At 42.7% G+C, this 18,339-nt stretch overlaps 1 protein-coding gene across 4 annotated transcripts in view; it reads left to right on the top strand.

Annotated features, from left to right (window-relative positions):
- The window catches only part of grm2b (glutamate receptor, metabotropic 2b), a 58,534-nt gene that overhangs the window by 11,291 nt on the left and 28,904 nt on the right, over positions 1–18,339 (top strand). For 2 of the 4 annotated variants that reach the window (XM_014167809.2, XM_014167804.2), the window contains exon 2: positions 4,595–5,239. In XM_014167809.2, the coding sequence (XP_014023284.1) occupies positions 4,724–5,239 (516 nt within the window). In that variant the 5' untranslated portion in view covers positions 4,595–4,723. Of the gene's footprint in view, positions 1–3,792; positions 5,240–18,339 lie in introns of those variants that run through there. The other 2 variants (XM_014167805.2, XM_014167806.2) reach the window with 2 other exon arrangements.

Raw genomic sequence — 18,339 nt, 5'->3', positions numbered from 1 at the left:
GGAAGAAAACACTTTAATATGCTCAACTTGCCATTGGCTCAACCATTAGCTCAACTTACCCCATAGCCATTGGCTCAACTTACCCCAACGCAAACATTTTGACTATATTAGCCCACCCAGCTACAAGGATGCACGTTCATGCTAGGTTAAGAACCTCATATTGAAGCCTACAGAGACCCCAACTGATGTATAGAACAATCTTAAAAGTATGTACTTTGGTTTAGATACAAGCATCATGAAACCTCTAACAATAAATTCATTTAACCTCTATGGGCTAGGTGGGACGCTTGGGTCCCACCTACTCAACAACCACTTTAAGCCTGTGGCGCGATTTTCAAAACCTTAAAAATCCTATTACTTAAATTTCTCAAACATATGACTATTTTACAGCTATTTAAAGACAAGACTCTCGTTAATCTAACCACACTGTCCGATTTCAAAAAGGCTTTACAACGAAAGCAAAACATTAGATTATGTCAGCAGAGTACCAAGCCAGAAATAATCAGACACCCATTTTTCAAGCCAGCATATAATGTCACCAAAACCCAGAAGACAGCTAAATGCAGCACTCACCTTTGATGATCTTCATCAGATGACAACCCTAGGACATTATGTTATACAATACATGCATGTTTTGTTCAATCAAGTTCATATTTATATCAAAAACCAGCTTTTTACATTAGCATGTGACGTTCAGAACTAGCATACCCCCGCAAACTTCCGGGGAATTCGCTAACATTTTACTAAATTACTCACGATAAACGTTCACAAAAAGCATAACAATTATTTTAAGAATTATAGATACAGACCTCCTCTATGCACTCGATATGTCCGATTTTAAAATAGCTTTTTGGTGAAAGCACATTTTGCAATATTCTAAGTACATAGCCCAGGCATCACGGGCTCGCTATTTAGACACCCGGCAAGTTTAGCACTCACCATAATCATATTTACTATTATAAAAGTTTGATTACCTTTTGTTGTCTTTGTCAGAATGCACTCCCAGGTCTGCTACTTCAATAACAAATGTTGGTTTGGTCCAAAATAATCCATCGTTATATCCGAATAGCGGCGTTTTGTTCGTGCGTTCCAGACACTATCCGAAATGGTAAAGAAGTGTCGCGCGCATGGCGCAATTCGTGACAATAAAATTCTAAATATTCCATTACCGTACTTCGAAGCATGTCAACCGCTGTTTAAAATCAATTTTTACGCCATTTTTCTCGTAGAAAAGCGATAATATTCCGACAGGGAATCTCCTTTTCGGCAAACAGAGGAAAAAAATCACAAAGGCGGGGGCGGTCGGGTCACGCGCATAAGCCCAGAGTCCCTTGATCGGCCACTTGAGAAAGGCGATAATGTGTTTCAGCCTGGGGCTGGAATGACGACATTCTGTTTTTTCCCGGGCTCTGAGAGCCTATGGAAGACGTGGGAAGTGTCACGTTAGAGCAGAGATCCTTAGTAAAAGATAGAGATGGAAAAGAAGTTCAAGAAATGGTCAGACAGGCCACTTCCTGTAAAGGAATCTCTCAGGTTTTGACCTGCCATTTGAGTTCTGTTATACTCACAGACACCATTCAAACAGTTTTAGAAACTTTAGGGTGTTTTCTATCCATATGTAATAAGTATATGCATATTCTAGTTACTGGGTAGGAGTGGTAACCAGATTAAATCGGGTATGTTTTTTATCCAGCCGTGTCAATACTGCCCCCTAGCCCTAACAGGTTTTAACCTGCTTACCACTTTTTCCATGTGGTTTCATCCTTCACAGACTCCATGAAATGATGACTTATTCCTAAATATTTGGTCAAATCATTCAATTTGTGTATGGTTTCCAAGAAACAAGGGTGGCTCAATTGAATTTACCCCTTTTGCTCAACTTCACCCCACTCTCCCCTATGAGTGAGATGGTTGATTGAAAGCCCAGCCACACCTTCAACCAACAGCTCTCGCTACTATCTCCCATCAGTGAAGAGGTGGTATCCAGCAGCTAATGTGACTGATTACCTCAGCTTTCCTCCAGAAAGTTCTCCGATGATCAATCATAGTTTGAAATTGAATGTTGATTGTGAAATAGAATTCACAATAGAAAGTGGTGTATGTGTCAGACCACTTCCTTATATGCTTCCTTAGTGTAAATTGATTGTTTGTTGTTGATATCGTGTTGATCACTACTGTGCTTGCGTCCCAAATGGCACACTATTCCCTATAGGCCCTGGTCAAAAGTAGTGCACTATAAGAAATAGGATGCCATTTAGGACGCACACCTTTAAATCCTATACAGGGAGCCTGCTATCATCTTTCTTTTGCTCACAGTTGAGTCTCTATTAAATGGTCATTAATTTATATCCTGAACGTCTATTTGTGAATATCAAGATAATATTCTCTCAATATATTTTCCTATTCATTACAAATGCTTCATTGCTTTGTTTGACAAACCCATGTAGCACTCTCTCTCTCTCTCTTTCTCCCTCTCCTTGTCTCTCTCTCCCTCTCCCTGTACCTCCAATCAAAATATACTTTCAACCCCTAATATACCAGATATATAACCTCAACATGGTGAGAATTTATTTCAGCAACACTCTTGTCAAACTGCCCACTACCCCTCCCCCCACCACCAATACCACCATCCTCTTTTTTTACCCACAATGTTTCCATGGCAACCTCAGTTAGCGAAGAAGAGAGCCCTTCCAAGTGTGAGAATATCTCTTTGTAAGGCACGGCAAGCTGATGATAGTTCTTGGGTAATATGGTTCATACTCCATGATGCTGTACTGTAAATATTTGATTCAGCTTTTTCATTACCGATTCGTCTTCGATTAGCTTCACTTGAAGTAGGCTATGACCACTGTAAATGTTCTGACCTTTTTTTTAAGAACAGAGGCTTTCCAACTGCTATTGCTAAGAAATACAATCAATAAACCTGTGGAAAATGCATATTCTGACGACTCAAACTAAATTATTCCACTGCTCTATGCTCGCTACATTCTTCAGTCTGAGATTGCCATCATTGAAGTCGTTTGTGGTGACGAGGGGCGTTGTACAAAACAAAGTCATCAGCGATTGGATCGTCTATAACCAATCAGAGTATCAAAGCCAATGAGACATATTCAAACCGCCACTTTACCCACGTGTGTTGTAGCTCTGGCCCAACCCATCGGTTTCTGGACCAATCAGATGGTCTCAATGTGTCCGCATTCTGTGAAGCGTTGGGGAGGTACTCATTGCTTAGAAGAAACTAACGTCCATGGGCGTGGCGTAGAGTTTGGTCAGAGCAAGGAGTCTGGGTAGTGAGGCAAGACTTTAAGGGTGTGATATCTATCAAGAAATGACACACATAGATGATCAATTGGACTGCCCAGAATTTGAATTTCTATCATATTTTAATGAAGGGCACAAACACATGGAAAGGTTAACATGCTCAGTGAGCATTATAAAGGACAGATTACAAGTTGTGCATCCAAATGGCACCTTATTTCCTACATAGTCCACTATTTCTGACCAGTGCCCTATGGGCCCTGTTCAAAAGTAGCACACTATATAGGGAATATGGTGCCATTTAAGACGCATACAAGACTATAAGACTAACAGGGACCTCATTAACCAGCGGTCCTTTAACCGAAGCAACATTATGAGCAACATAGTAGAAAGAGAGTGAGATGGGACAGACAGACAGACAGACAGACAGACAGACAGACAGACAGACAGACAGACAGACAGACAGACAGACAGACAGACAGACAGACAGACAGACAGACAGACAGACAGACAGACAGACAGACAGACAGACAGACAGACAGACAGAGACTGTGTGTGTGTGTGTAAGAGAGAGAGAGAGAGAGAGAGATACAAAAAATGGGAGAATTAAGGTATTTAAATGTCTTAGAGCTAGAGGGCAGTAGATTGGGGTGCTGGGAAATCCATGCAGAGTAGTAAAATAATACAGTCCTTCTTGTCTCCAACATGCAATCACTCACTCACTCACTCACTCACTCACTCACTCACTCACTCACTCACTCACTCACTCACTCACTCACTCACTCACTCACTCACTCACTCACTCACTCACTCACACACACACACACACACACACACACACACACAGTGGCTTGCCGAGGAAGGGTGACACACACTCATCTGTTGAGATGGCTGACAGTCTGGTTGTGTTGCCCAAGACAAGTTGCTGGGATGAAGTGCTGCTTGAGGAATGCGCCGAGAGCCACGACCGCCAGTAGCCAGTCTTTAAGATAGAGAGCACTTATAGAAGGGCTGTAAAGCAACCTTTAAAGGTTGTTGAAAGATTGATGGGGAAAATGAAGCCATCTAGTCCCTTTACACCTTAAACTGGACTGGAGGTAGAGAGGAAAGTCTGGATGTTCACACCCTCCTCCCATGTGAAATAGGAGCAAATAGCATCTGTGATAGTTTGGAATAAATTATATTCTTTTATTTTAAAGGGGGCAGAAATACTATTTGAATTACAAATGTGAATCAATTACTTTTATGACTGAAATACCACAATATTGATGCACTGTAACATCAGTAATGATATATTGTTCCATCTTCTCTCCTCCACTTGCAACGAGTAACCAAGATGCCACGAGTGTCGAGAGAGAGCTCTAGAGCGATCCACCTCACCCAGCCCCAGCCCCTGTAAGAACCTCCTGTGTCCCACTCCTAAACCCACCACCCACCACACTGACCTCAGCTACCTGACCTGACCATGCCCACCTCCGGCCTCCTCTGCCCCGGGCTCTGGGCCAAGGCTGCCCCATGGTGGTCCCTCCACCTACTCCTCTTTGACTTGCTCGTCCCAGAGGCCCTGCCCAGCCCTAACAACAGATTCCCTCCTTCCACCAAGAGGGAGATCACCATCGATGGGGACCTGGTGATCGGCGGTCTGTTTCCGGTGCATGAGAAGGGCGAGGTGGCGGAGGACTGTGGGAAGATCAACGAGCAGAGAGGGATCCAGAGACTGGAGGCGATGCTGTTAGCGCTGGATGAGATCAACGCGGACGAGCGGCTGCTGCCTGGTCTCAGGCTGGGAGCCCACATCCTAGACACCTGCTCTAAGGACACCTATGCTCTGGAGCAAAGCCTGGAGTTCGTACGAGCCTCCCTCACCAAGGTGCATGAGCCGGGGTTCATCTGCCCAGATGGATCCAACCCCATCCAGGATGACGTCCCTTTGGCCATATCTGGAGTCATTGGGGGCTCCTACAGTGATGTGTCTATCCAGGTACGTTTCTCATAGAAATCTATTCATTAGCTGGTTATGACTGTGTCCAGTTATTTCTATACAGTCTATGGTCCACACAGGTACTTTTACATCTTGTCGACTCACATCTCACCCATAGCAGTCTAAGGTGTCCCCTTTGTGTCATATTTTTGTGATTCATACTATGAATGAATCCACATACAATGTGATTTTTTGATTATGCCTAATATATGACACATTACAAACAGTTGACCGACCGTAAGGTAGGCTATCCGTACCAACCAGCAGATAGGACGACTAAGTTTTGTTCAGGTTCTTTCAGTCATCACAGATTCCAAAACAAGCCTTGGACAATGCAGATATGCAGTCTTTTTACCTGTTAGCCACACAGAATTATTCATTTGCACATTAGGTATCTGGAGGTGATTTTTTTTTCTGTGCCTATGCCTGCATACAGATGTAGGATCTTAATTTGATCATTCTTTTGTTGCTGAGAATTTTCCTGCAAAGCAGGGAATGCAAATTTGCAGTGTATTTGAGGTTTAGAAAGGCTTCTAAAGTTTGTAATTTCCACTTTAAAATGTCAGACTTGATTTGCACTAACACAAAATGTATCAAACAAACAAAATGTATCAAACAACACAAATACAAAAAAATGTAAAAATTAAAAAAATGTATCAACCCCTACAAAAAATGGCCATGAATTATAATCCACATAATTAATAATATAATTAATTCACAATTCCTGTTGCTGCAAGATTATTGTCCTGCTGTCGCAAACTGGTAGATATATGTGAGACGTGCTGGTAGAGACGTGTTGCTAACAGGATGTTGATGCTGACATTGATCAGTATTCAGGTTTCCAGAGAAATGGAACTGAAACAGAGAGATTGAATAGAGCTCTCAGCTCTCGCTGACAAATCAAAGCTCTCTAACTAATTGATTCCAGCTAAGATGTTATCGTGTTCCTCTCCATTAGTTAGTACTCCACATACTGCATTTGTTTGTGTGTGTGTGCGTGCATGTGTGCCTATGTGTGTGCTTGATTGTGTGTGTGTTTATGTTTGAGTGGGTTGCTGTGTCTATAAGTGTGTACACTATGTCTTTGAGATGCTGTCTGTCTCGTTGAATAGGAACTTTTAATATAAAAAATAAATAGAAAAAAATTGAAAAAAGAAGAAGAAAACAGTTACCAGAAGTGGATGGCATCCTATCCCCACCAAGCTGCCTACCTCCGCTGAGCCATAGGAACATTCCTCTAGCTCCAGCTTTAACAGATTTGTTTGGCTGTGGTCGGGCTGGAATAATTATCAATCTGGGAGGCTTGCAGTAGCTGCCTGCAGTAGGTGTTTAAAGCTCTCCTCCGCCACGGCATTCATTCACAGGGACCTCCGTCACATTGTCAGCACGATAACTTCCCGTCTGCAACGCGGGGAACGCTGACCTTTCTCCACACCTATGAAGAGGAGCCTGCGGCGACATGGAGTCAGAGACGTAGCTACTTAATTAATGCCTGTTCTCCACTCCCAGTGTTTAGGCTACTGTATTACCCATGATACACTAGGCGTATAGGAGGCCAGCGTGAATAATTGTGTAATTCAGACGGGGCGTTACACTGGGAGGGATGTTGTTAGTTATTGATCATGTCAACGATGGGGCTGATAGAGAGGTGTGTGTGTGTGTGTGTGTGTGTGTGTGTGTGTGTGTGTGTGTGTGTGTGTGTGTGTGTGTGTGTGTGTGTGTGTGTGTGTGTGTGTGTGTGTGTGTGTGTGTGTGTGTGTGTGTGTGTGTGTGTGTGTGTGTGTGTGTGTGTACAGTGTGCATGCGTGTGTATGTGTTTGAGTGCATGTTTGTGCATGTGGGCGTGTGTGTATTGCTTATGATGAAGTGATCCCACAGACAGAACGTGTCATCATGGAGTGTTGCAGCATGTCTGCTACAGAATCCATCAGCACCATGCCAGTCAAAACATGTACGGATCAGATCACAATATGATCACACTTATGAGCTGTGACTTCATGGGGAGGCTTTTGTAAAGTGCCAAGCCTTGGTGAAACATAGTTTGCTTCCCAAATGTCACCCTTTTCCCGATGTAGTGCACTACTTTTGTCCAGGGCCTATAGGGCTCTAGTCAGAAGTAGTGCACTACATAGGGAAAGTGGTGCTATTTGGGAAGCAGACGTAGTCCACGACAAGTTACTTCTGGAGTGATTTATCAAGTAAAGTATTCACTTCTGCCATGCTTCCTAGCAAGCACTAAATGACAAGTCTTAACTGGACGTTATAACAAATCCCTTGATAGATGACTCTCTGTCAGATCAGTAGTTTCTATTTGCTTAACGAATGATAAAGCGTCTGCTCATGAAGTCATTAAGTTATCCTGAAAAGATCATTCATAATGACATCCTCCATAAAAAAAACTGTGTAAAATGACAGGATCAGTGACTGTTTCCAGCGACTGCATTCTTTTATTTTATTCTGTATTCTTTTTCTAACTTTTAAGATCTAATTTATGCTTGTGTTCAGTGTCTACGTATAGTGCATTCCGGTCTATACCTCTCAGTGTGGTACTTAGAGAAACACCAGACAACACAGCAGGGATTGCATTATACACTCCAGTCTAGTCAATTGAGGCAGCAGTGAACACAAAGCCTCCCTAATGAGAGAGTAGAGCTTTATGGATCCCCGGCCCCTTTTGTGGTCAGTGACAGTCAGTGACAGGAGAGTTGAAAGGAAGTGGATACTTCACCGTGTGTGAGAAAGGGTGACAGAGAGGGACACTTTACTAGACGGTCACACATAAAGGTTTTGGAAAAAACTGAGCTTTTGAGTGTTTCCATATGGATTAGAATTAGAATACATGCTTACAGTACTGTCATAATGTAATTGGGGTTCAATGTTCTGTTGGCAGTGGCCGTATACTTCCAGGTTACTTTCATTGCCTCACTCCTTTTTGAGTAGTGATGACTGAGGAACCTGTGGTGAGTTTTGTCAGAAGGAGGGCGGCTGCTTACATACTCAGTCCCACTGTGTCTCAGAGGCAGAGATGTGTGTATATGTGTTTATGCTTACCCAGTTTGTCCAACGGGCCACAGAATCAGAGGCAGAGATGTTTGTATATGTGTTTATGCTTACCCAGTTTGTCCCACTGTGCCACAGAATCAGAGGCAAAGTATAGTGTGTGAGATGGACGCCACCAGGGCCAGTGGGGGTTAGTGATGGTGCCGGAGGGGAAGGCTGCAGTCTTATCGGCTCTTAACCAACCATGCTATTTTTTTTCTTCACGTTGTTCGTATCTTCTTTTGTACGTAATGTTACTGCTACCTTCACTTATGACCGAAAAGAGCTTCTGGACATTAGAACTGCGATTGCTTTCCTCAAACTGAACGAAGAGTACTTCTTCAATGAGTCGGATGGGAGGGATATAATACAGACACCCGAACAGGCCCAGATCCCCGTCATTCGCTGGAGAAGGAAACAAGATTTTGCGGAAAGAGATCAGGGTGCATTGTGAGGATCAGGCGACGAGTGGTTAATCTGCCCTTGCCTTCCGTCTTGCTAGCTAACGTTCAATCGCTGGAAAATAAATGGAACGAACTTAAAGCACGTTTATCCTACCAACGGGACATTAAAAACTGTAATATCTTATGTTTCACCGAGTCGTGGCTGAACGACGACATTAAGAACATACACTCTATCGGCAAGACAGAACAGCAGCCTCTGGTAAGACACGGGGCGGGGGCCTATGCATTTATGTAAACAACAGCTGGTGCACGATATCTAAGGAAGTCTCAAGGTTTTGCTCGACTGAGGTAGAGTATCTCATGATAAGCTGCAGACTACACTATCTACCTAGAGAGTTTTCATCTGTATTTTTCGTAGCTGTCTACATACCACCATAGACCGATGCTGGCACTAAAACCACACTCATTGAGCTGTATACCGCCATAAGCAAACAGGAAAACGTTAATTCAGAGGTGGCACTCATACTAGCCGGGGACTTTAATGCAGGGAAACTTAAATCAGTTTTACCTCATTTCTATCAGCATGTTAAATGTGCAACCAGAGGGAACAAAAATTCTAGGCCACCTTTACTCCACACACAGAGACACGTACAAAGCTCTCCCTCGCCCTCCATTTGGCAAATCTGACCATAATTCTATCCTCCTGATTCCTGCTTACAAGCAAAAATTAAAGCAGGAAGCACCAGTGACTCAGTCTATAAAAAAGTGGTCAGATGAAGCAGATGCTAGCACAAACTGGAATATGTTCCGGGATTTTTCTGATGGCATTGAGGAGTACACCACATCAGTCACTGGGTTTATCAATAAGTGCATGGAAGACCTAATCCCCACAGTTACTGTACGTAGATACCCCAACCAGAAGCCATGGATTACAGGCAACATTCGCACTGAGCTAAAGGGTAGAGCTGCTGCTTTCAAGGAGCGGAACTCTAACCCGGAAGCTTGTAAGAAATGCCGCTATGTCCTCCGACGAACCATCAAACAGACAAAGCGGCAATACAGGATTAAGATCGAATCGTACTATACCGGTTCTGACGCTTGTCGGATGTGGCAGGGCCTGCAAACTATTACAGACTACAAAGGGAAGCACAGCCGAAAGCTGCCTATTGACACGAGTTTACCAGACGAGCTAAATAACTTCTATAATCGCTTCGAGGCAAGTAACACTGAAACATGCATGAGAGCATTAGCTGTTCCGGACAACTGTGTGATCACACTCTCCGCAGCCAATGTGAGTAAGACCCTTAAACAGGTCAACATTCACAAGGCCGCAGGGCTAGACGGATTACCAGGACTTGTACTTCGAGCTTGCACTGACCAACTGGCAAGTGTCTTCACTGACATTTTCATCCTCTCTGTAATACCAACATATTTCAAGCAGACCACCATAGTCCCTGTGCCCAAGAACACTAAGGTAGCACTCATTTCTGTAGCCATGAAATGCTTCGAAAGGCTGTTCATGGCTCACATCAACACCATTATCCCAGAAACCATAGACCCACTCCAATTTGCATACCGCACCAACAGATCCACAGATGATGCAATCTCTATTGTACTACACATTGCCCTTTCACCTGGACAAAAGTAACACCTATGTGAGAATGCTATTAATTGACTACAGCGCAGCGTTCAACACCATATTGCCCTCAAAGCTCATCACTAAGCTAAGGACCCTGGGACTAAACACCTCCCTCTGCAACTGGATCCTGGACTTCCTGAAGGGCCGCCCCTAGGTGGTAAGGGTAGGCAACAACACATCTGTCACGCTGATCCTCAACATGGGGGCCCCCCAGGGGTGCGTGCTCAGTCCCCTCCTGTACTCCCTGTTCACTCATGACTGCACGGCCAGGCACGACTCCAACACTATCATTAAGTTTGCTGATGACACAACAGTGGTAGGACTGATCACCGACAACGATGAGACCATGTGGTGCAAGGACAACAACCTCTCCCTCAATGTGATCAAGACAAAGGAGATGATTTTGGACTACAGGAAAAGGAGAACCAAGCACGTTCCCATTCTCATCGACGGGGGTGTAGTGGAGCAGGTTGAGAGCTTCAAGTTCCTTGGCGTCCACATCACCAACAAACTAACATGGTCCAAGCCCACCAAGAAGGTTGTGAAGTGGGCACAACAAAACCTATTCCCTCTCAGGAGACTGAAAAGATTTGGCATGGGTCCTCAGATCCTCAAAAGGTTTTACAACTGCACCATCGAGAGCATCCTGACGGGTTGCATCCCTGCCTGGTATGGCAACTGCTCAGCCTCCGACCGCAAGGCACTACAGAGGGTAGTGCATACCGCCCAGTACATCACTGGGGCCAAGCTTCCTGCCATCCAGGACCTCTATAACAGGTGGTGCCAGAGAAAGACCCTAAAAATTGTCAAAGACTCCAGCCACCCCAGTCATAGACTGTTCTCTCTGCTACCGCGGTACCGGAGTGCCGAGTCGAGGTCCAAGAGGCTCCTAAATAGCTTCTACCCTCAAGCCAGAAGACTCCTGAAGAGCTAATCAAATGGCTACCCAGACTATTTGCATTGCCCCCCCCCCCCTCGGAACGCTGCTGCTACTCTATTATCTATGCATAGTCACTTAAATAACTATATTACCTCAATTATCTCAACACCGGTGCCTCCGCACATTGAATCTGTACTGGTACCCCCTGTATATAGCCCTGCTATTGTTATTTTTGCTGCTGCTCTTTAATCATTTGTTATTCTTATCTCTTACTTTTTTGTAGGTATTTTCTTGAAACTGCATTGTTGGTTAAGGGCTTGTAAGTAAGCATTTCACTGGAAGGTCTACACCTATTGTATTCGGCGCATGTGACAAATAAAATTTGATTTGGTTTTGATTTGATTTGATTTGAAATGACACCACTGGAGAGCTCTGCCCGTAGAGATCCAATATAACACTCATTTAGAATGTTATTCAATTCTGTGTTGCTGCCTGCATCCTTCAGAGGAACAGCTTTGCTTTTCCCATCTGTGGGGTGCAACAGGGCCACATAGAAACACAGAATCTTGGCACAGACCTGTCCACCTGACTAGGGGTGGGGGGGAAGATGCAGCGATGCTGCCTCAGCCTGGATGCCTGTCACTGGTGCCAACTGCTGCCTGAGAGGAGGTTGTGTGATGTGCTGGCCTTCTGTTTGTGCTATTACGCAGTCATTCACCGCCCAGAATAAAAGCCCATTTTGCATCCCAAATGGAATTCCCTATTCCCTTTATAGTGCACTACTTTTGACCAGAGCCCTATTAAAAGTAGTGCGCTATATAGGGAAAAGGGTTCCATTTGGGATGTATCCATAGGCTATAACAGGACACTCAAACAGAGAGCACATGGCATAGCATCATTCCGTATAGATTAGCTGGTTTTTCTCACACTGATGTGAAAAGGTTGTATGGCCATCTGGATGAGACTTGGGGCGAAGCATCACTGATGACAGGAGGCCCGTTTATACCTGGTTCTAACATGCGTCAGTTGTCCAGATCTTGTCCACATTCTGATTGTGCCCACATTTGTCGACAGGTGGAGAGAAGCACAATATGCATTGTGAGCTGATTGTGATTAGATCTTCCTGACCACCTCCGGAGGTACAATACCGGTCAGAAGTTTTAGAACACTCACTCATTCATGGGTTTTTCTTTGTGAAGACATCAAAACTATGAAATAACACATATGTAGTCATGTTGTAACAAAAAAGTGTTACACAAATCAAAATATATTTTATATTTGAGATTCTTCAAATAGCCACTCTTTGCCTTGATGACATCTTTGCACACTCTTGGCATTCTCTCAAATTGCAGCTCATCAACAGTTCAGAGGAGACTGTGTGAATCAGGCCTTCATGGTCAAATTGCTGCAAAGAAACCACTACTAAAGGACACCAATAAGAAGAAGAGACTTGCTTGGGGCAAGAAACATGAACAATGGACATTAGACCGGTGGAAATGTGTCCTTTGGTCTGGAATCCAAATTGGAGATTTTTGTTTCCAACCACCGTGTCTTTGTGTGATGCGGTGTGGGTGAACGGATTATCTCTGCATTGCATTTGTATTTCCCACCGTGAAGCATGGAGGAGGAGGTGTGGGGGTGCTTTGCTGGTGACACTGTCTGTGATTTTAATTCAAGGCACAATTAACCAGCATGGCTACCACTGCATTCTGCAGCAATACGCCATCCCATCTGGTTTGGGCATGGTGGGACCATCATTTGTTTTTCAACAGGACAATCACCCAACACTCCTGCAGGCTGTGTAAGGGCTATTTGACCAAGAAAGAGAGTGACGGTGTGCTGCATCAGATGACCTGGCCTCCACAATCCCCGACCTCAACCAAATTGAGATGGTTTGGGATGAGTTGGACCGCAGAGTGAAGGAAAAGCAGCCAACAAGTGCTCAGCATATGTGGGAACTCCTTCAAGACTGTTGGAAAATAATTCCAGGTGAAGCTGGTTGAGAGAATGCCAAGAGTTTGCAATGCTGTCATCAAGGCAAAGGGTGGCTATTTGAAGAATCTCAAATCTCTAATATATTTTGATTTGTTTAACACTTTTTTTGGTTACTGCATGATTCCATTTGGGTTATTTCAAAGTTTTGATGTCTTCACTTTCATTCTACAATGTAGAAAATAGTGAAAATACAGAAAAACCCTATTGACCGGTAGTGTAGTCAAAGGAGCAAGTGTAAACGAATCCTGACAGCAAAAGCGTATAAATCTTTCTGTGACAGTTCTCCCGCCCTCTAAAAAGAAATTACACCGGCCAGTTGAGCTAGTAATTGTGGGTTATGATACCTCTACAATTGTTCCAGAATTAAGATCATGGTGTTGGAATCGAAGTGCCTACTGACATTGTGGTCAGATTCCACAGTCAAATCGAAATTAGATAACTCATATAGAAGTATGAGTGAAATAAGGATTCTGCTGTTCCCACGTCCAATGCCAGCGCAAAATCTAATGTTTGAAAACATCGTACAGAAAGGCCAAGGACTCTTTTAATTTTATTTTTATTTCACCTTTATTCAACCAGGTAGGCTAGTTGAGAACAAGTTCTCATTTACAACTGCGACCTGGCCAAGATAAAGTAAAGCAGTTCGACACATACAACAACGCAGAGTTACACATGGAATAAACAAACATACAGTCAATAATACAGTAGAAAAAAGTCTATATACAGTGTGTGCAAATATATTTTTATATAAAAAAAATTCGCCTTTATTAAACCAGGTACACAAGTTGAGAACAAGTTCTCATTTACAACTGCGACCTGGCCAAGATAAAGTAAAGCAGTTCGACACATACAACAACACAGAGTTACACATGGAGTAAAATAAACATACAGTCATTAATACAGTAGAAAAATAAGTCTATATATACAATGTGGGCAAAAGAGGTGAGATAAGAGAGGCAAAGGCAAAAAAGGCCATAGTGGCAAAGTAAATACAATATAGCAAGTAAAACACTGGAATGGTAGATTTGTAGTAGAAGAAAGTGCAAAGTAGAAATAGAAATAATGGGGTGCAAAGGAGCAAAATAAATAAATAAATACAGTAGGGGAAGAGGTAGTTGTTTGGGCTAAATTATAGATGTGCTATGTACAGATGCAGTGATCTGTGAGCTGCTCTGACAGCTGGTGCTTAAAGCTAGTGAGGGAAATAAGTGTTTCCAGTTTCAGAGATTTTTGTAGTTCGTTCCAGTCATTGGCAGCAGAGAACTGGAAGGAGAGACGGCCAAAGGAGGAATTGGCTTTAGGGGTGACCAGAGAGATATACCTGCTGGAGCGCGTGCTACAGGTGGGTGCTGCTATGGTGACCAGTGAGCTGAGATAAGGGGGGACTTTACCTAGCAGGGTCTTGTAGATGACCTGGAGCCAATTGGCTTGGCAGCGAGTCTGAAGCGAGGGCCAGCAAACGAGAGCGTACAGGTCGCAGTGGTGGGTAGTATATGGGCTTTGGTGACAAAACGGATGGCGCTGTGATAGACTGCATCCAATTTGTTGAGTAGAGTGTTGGAGGCTATTTTGTAAATGACATCGCCAAAGTCGAGGATCGGTAGGATGGTTTGTAAAAGCAGGGGTGTGAACGGGAGAACTCAATGCCCATTTTATTCAGAGCTGGACGTGGTATTAGGTGACCATCCCACCATTCATTCTGGACAGCGCTGTGGATAATGGAGATATTGATCTGCTGAATGATTTTTCAACTTTTGGGGGAATGTGAAGAATAGTCTTAATTCAGTTGCTATATCAGATATGAAATGAATAGGCTACAGTGGTATTATAATTGCTTGTCTATGGAAATGTTATAAAAGTCTACTCTGGCTAGATCTAAAGGTACAGGGGGAAATTAGGCCTACATTATAACTTGCCCTTCACTTGTGATGCACTGCTCTCTCCTGCTGTGATTCCATCATAGTCCACCATGCATCCCCAATACATTTGTAGTTTAGTTTAAATTCTGTACTGCTAATATGTCAGTTTATCAACCCTCGATGAGTGAAAGAGCCTCCGTTACTGAATTATCACTGATCAGTGATTTGGAGGAAACCAAACACGGTCGTTCTCCCAGCATGTTACTCTTTTGTTGCTTTGGTAAAACTGTTTAGGTCTATATGCCTACTGAATAATAATCTGACCTCTGGAATATAATGCAATCCTTTTAGAGTGTATGATATTCTATTCTATTATATTCTGTGAATCGTTTAGCACTTTCCAGATAAATCACTAGCAATAAAGTCCAGAAGATGTCCAAACTGATGCATAGCTTTAAAGCATGAGCGAGGCCACTTCCACGATTGCAAATCATTCGTAGTAAAACAAAGAGCTGACCTTTTCCCATCATGTTCAGTACATATGATTATCTGCCACTGGAGAAGAAGGCAGGTCTTTCTCAAACAGCATTGTTGTGGAAGTTAGTATTGCGTTAAAATAGAGGTGGAGCCAACTTCAAAAAATAGCAATGTCAAAGATTACTTTCAATACAAGATTACAATAATATAAAGACAACGTATGTTAACATCCATGCGTAAAGATCAACCCTGTACAGAGACCTTTTTGGATAAATGCGTTGAACCATTCGGAGATGGTACTCTGTAACTTAACCTGTTTCTGTTTCTGCTGTGTGCATTGGGGCCTAAGTGTCATTTTTATTTATGCTGTGCATTAATTGTAATTATACACATCCAGATACTCAGCTTGTTTGTGTGTCGACTTTTTGAGTGATGGGAAAGTTTCACAGAATATTTATATGTACGGCTGTGGACAGGTTGAGGTTATCGGGACAGTATTACACCAAATCTTAAATCATTGGATAACAAAAGTAGGCTGTAATGATGAGAGTATACAACTATTGACTATAAAAGTGTTTCATTTTCTGTCAATTCATATAGCTTGTGTCATAGGGGTAGGTCCAAGGCAGGTTGGATTAATTTGCATATAGGGAGGGACCATGGAATCTGGTCGCAATGTGGACACAGTGTGCAGATAAGAGACACATTTTATTACCATTTCTAAAACTTTTTGGGGGGATCCTGGATGCTAATGCTTCCAAGCCGTGCTGTATTGGCCGTCACAGACACACCTATGCCTGCTACAAGCAACAAATCTCGATCAGATAGTGATTGGATCATCTTGATTGGATGACGACAACCACATGTTAATGCAAGGTGTAACTATGGCCTAAATGACACTTAGTTCAGGTGCCAAATGATGATATAGGCATCTGAAAAGTTTAATTCCATGATGCTCTTTAGGCTTTATGAATTGTGCTGTTACTAACCAACCACCACAAGTAGAAAAATGTAATCTGTTTGGAATTGACTTATGCATGGGTGCAAATGATAATGGCATAGCCTATACATTTTATAACATTATAGTGATGCGCTTGATATGAATTATGTTGCTACTGTAAACCCACCACAAATGGAATCTGTATGTGTGGTGCTTGTTGTGGTCAGAGTTGGGGCTATTTCTACAGTACACTCTTACTGCCCATACCTGTCTTTCTACAGTACCTGACAGACGTCTACTGAGGTGGTCTGTTTGTATACTAGTTTGAGCATTCTGTGGTCATGTATTTGTATTCAGACAGAAGGTTTTGTGTGAACTCCTCACAAGTAAACAACCATACTCCATGTGAATAGTCTTGAAAATATTTGTATTTGTCAACTTAAATAAACCTTTACATATTTACATAAATGTCTTAAAGCAGGTGCTGGATATTAATAAATAAATGCTGCAAATTATAAAGAGAGACTCTGCACACTCTATCACATAATCACATATCTCCCAAAACTAAACAGGACTTATAGCAAGAAAAAACTATGGGAACATAGTAGGTGATTTATCAGTTCAGTAATATGTATTTCGATAAACCCAACACAGACACTTTTTTGAAGGCGCATCCACAGTCATGAAACTTTCTTTGCGATCTGTTTTGTAATCCAGATATAGGGATAATCCGACAGAATAGGAACACGATCCAAGTGCAAAATAGTCATTTCAAAGCAACGGAAGGCACAGACTGTGCTTAGCAGGCTACAGTTTTCTTCTCGAACATTAAAATTGCCGCCTTGGAGGGTCACATGGTGTCTCTGTCTCCCATGTATAGCAAGCACACGTCTATCGTCCATACAGAATGGAATTATTTTAACATAGGACAGATAATAATTTCATATGGTTTGTCTATGGTGATTTCTTCATAATATCACTTGATTGGTGCGCTGTTACTGTATATGTATGTGTCACAACATTGCCAAAATCTAAGTTTTAATCTTAACTCTGTCTCTTTTGTCCTTGAAAGTCATGCTGTCATTTCTGCCTGTTGTGGTGTGATGGAGTTTTGGCCTGTCTGGTGACATCACCAGGCGGTAAATTGGTTAAGGGCTTGTAAGTAAGCATTTCGTGGTAAGGCATACACTTGTTGTATTCGGTGCATGTGACAAATAAAGTTCGATTTTATTTGATTCGCTAGAACATCGCTCAGAGACACACACAAATAATATAGCATTCAAAATGGGTGAATCTTTCCTTAAATTGTTATCCAGAAATGATTTGATATTGAGATAAAAAAACAACTGCATTGGACCTTTAAGCCTTGTTCCAGATGGTGGCTTTTAATTAGAGGAACACAAAACAAATGGCAGTATGTACAGCCATTAAACAGGACACACATCTTCTGTTTTATAACTCATCACTGGAGGCAATAATATGTGGTGTTTGAGGAAGGAGGTCCACTGTGATTTTGAGGTGGTGGGGTGTTGTTATTTCAGAGTGGATAATGAAGATGATGAGGAAGATATAGGAGTGTAGGTTTAGTGTCATACTGAGTGGATAGGAAGGTGGACAGATCACTGTGTGTGTTTGTGTTTTGAGCTCAACTGAGCTTCACACAGAGATTGCAATACAGGGTAAAACATAGTTGTCCTTTGGTGTGAACTTCAAAAAAGGTATTGTTCGCCTTGTGCCTCCCTCCCTCCTCCCACCTTCTCCTCCCTGAATCTGTTATTTTTAAACAGGATGTTTTTGCCAGCCACGGTGCGGCACATTAATTAGTGCGGCAGAATGGTGTTTAGAAGTGAAGAGAATGTGAGAGGAT

The sequence above is a fragment of the Salmo salar genome, chromosome ssa22, assembly GCF_905237065.1.
Source record: "Salmo salar chromosome ssa22, Ssal_v3.1, whole genome shotgun sequence".
Taxonomy (NCBI): Eukaryota; Metazoa; Chordata; class Actinopteri; order Salmoniformes; family Salmonidae; genus Salmo; species Salmo salar.
The sequence above is the reverse complement of the archived record's forward strand: the minus strand, read 5'-3'. Positions and strand labels throughout refer to the sequence as shown.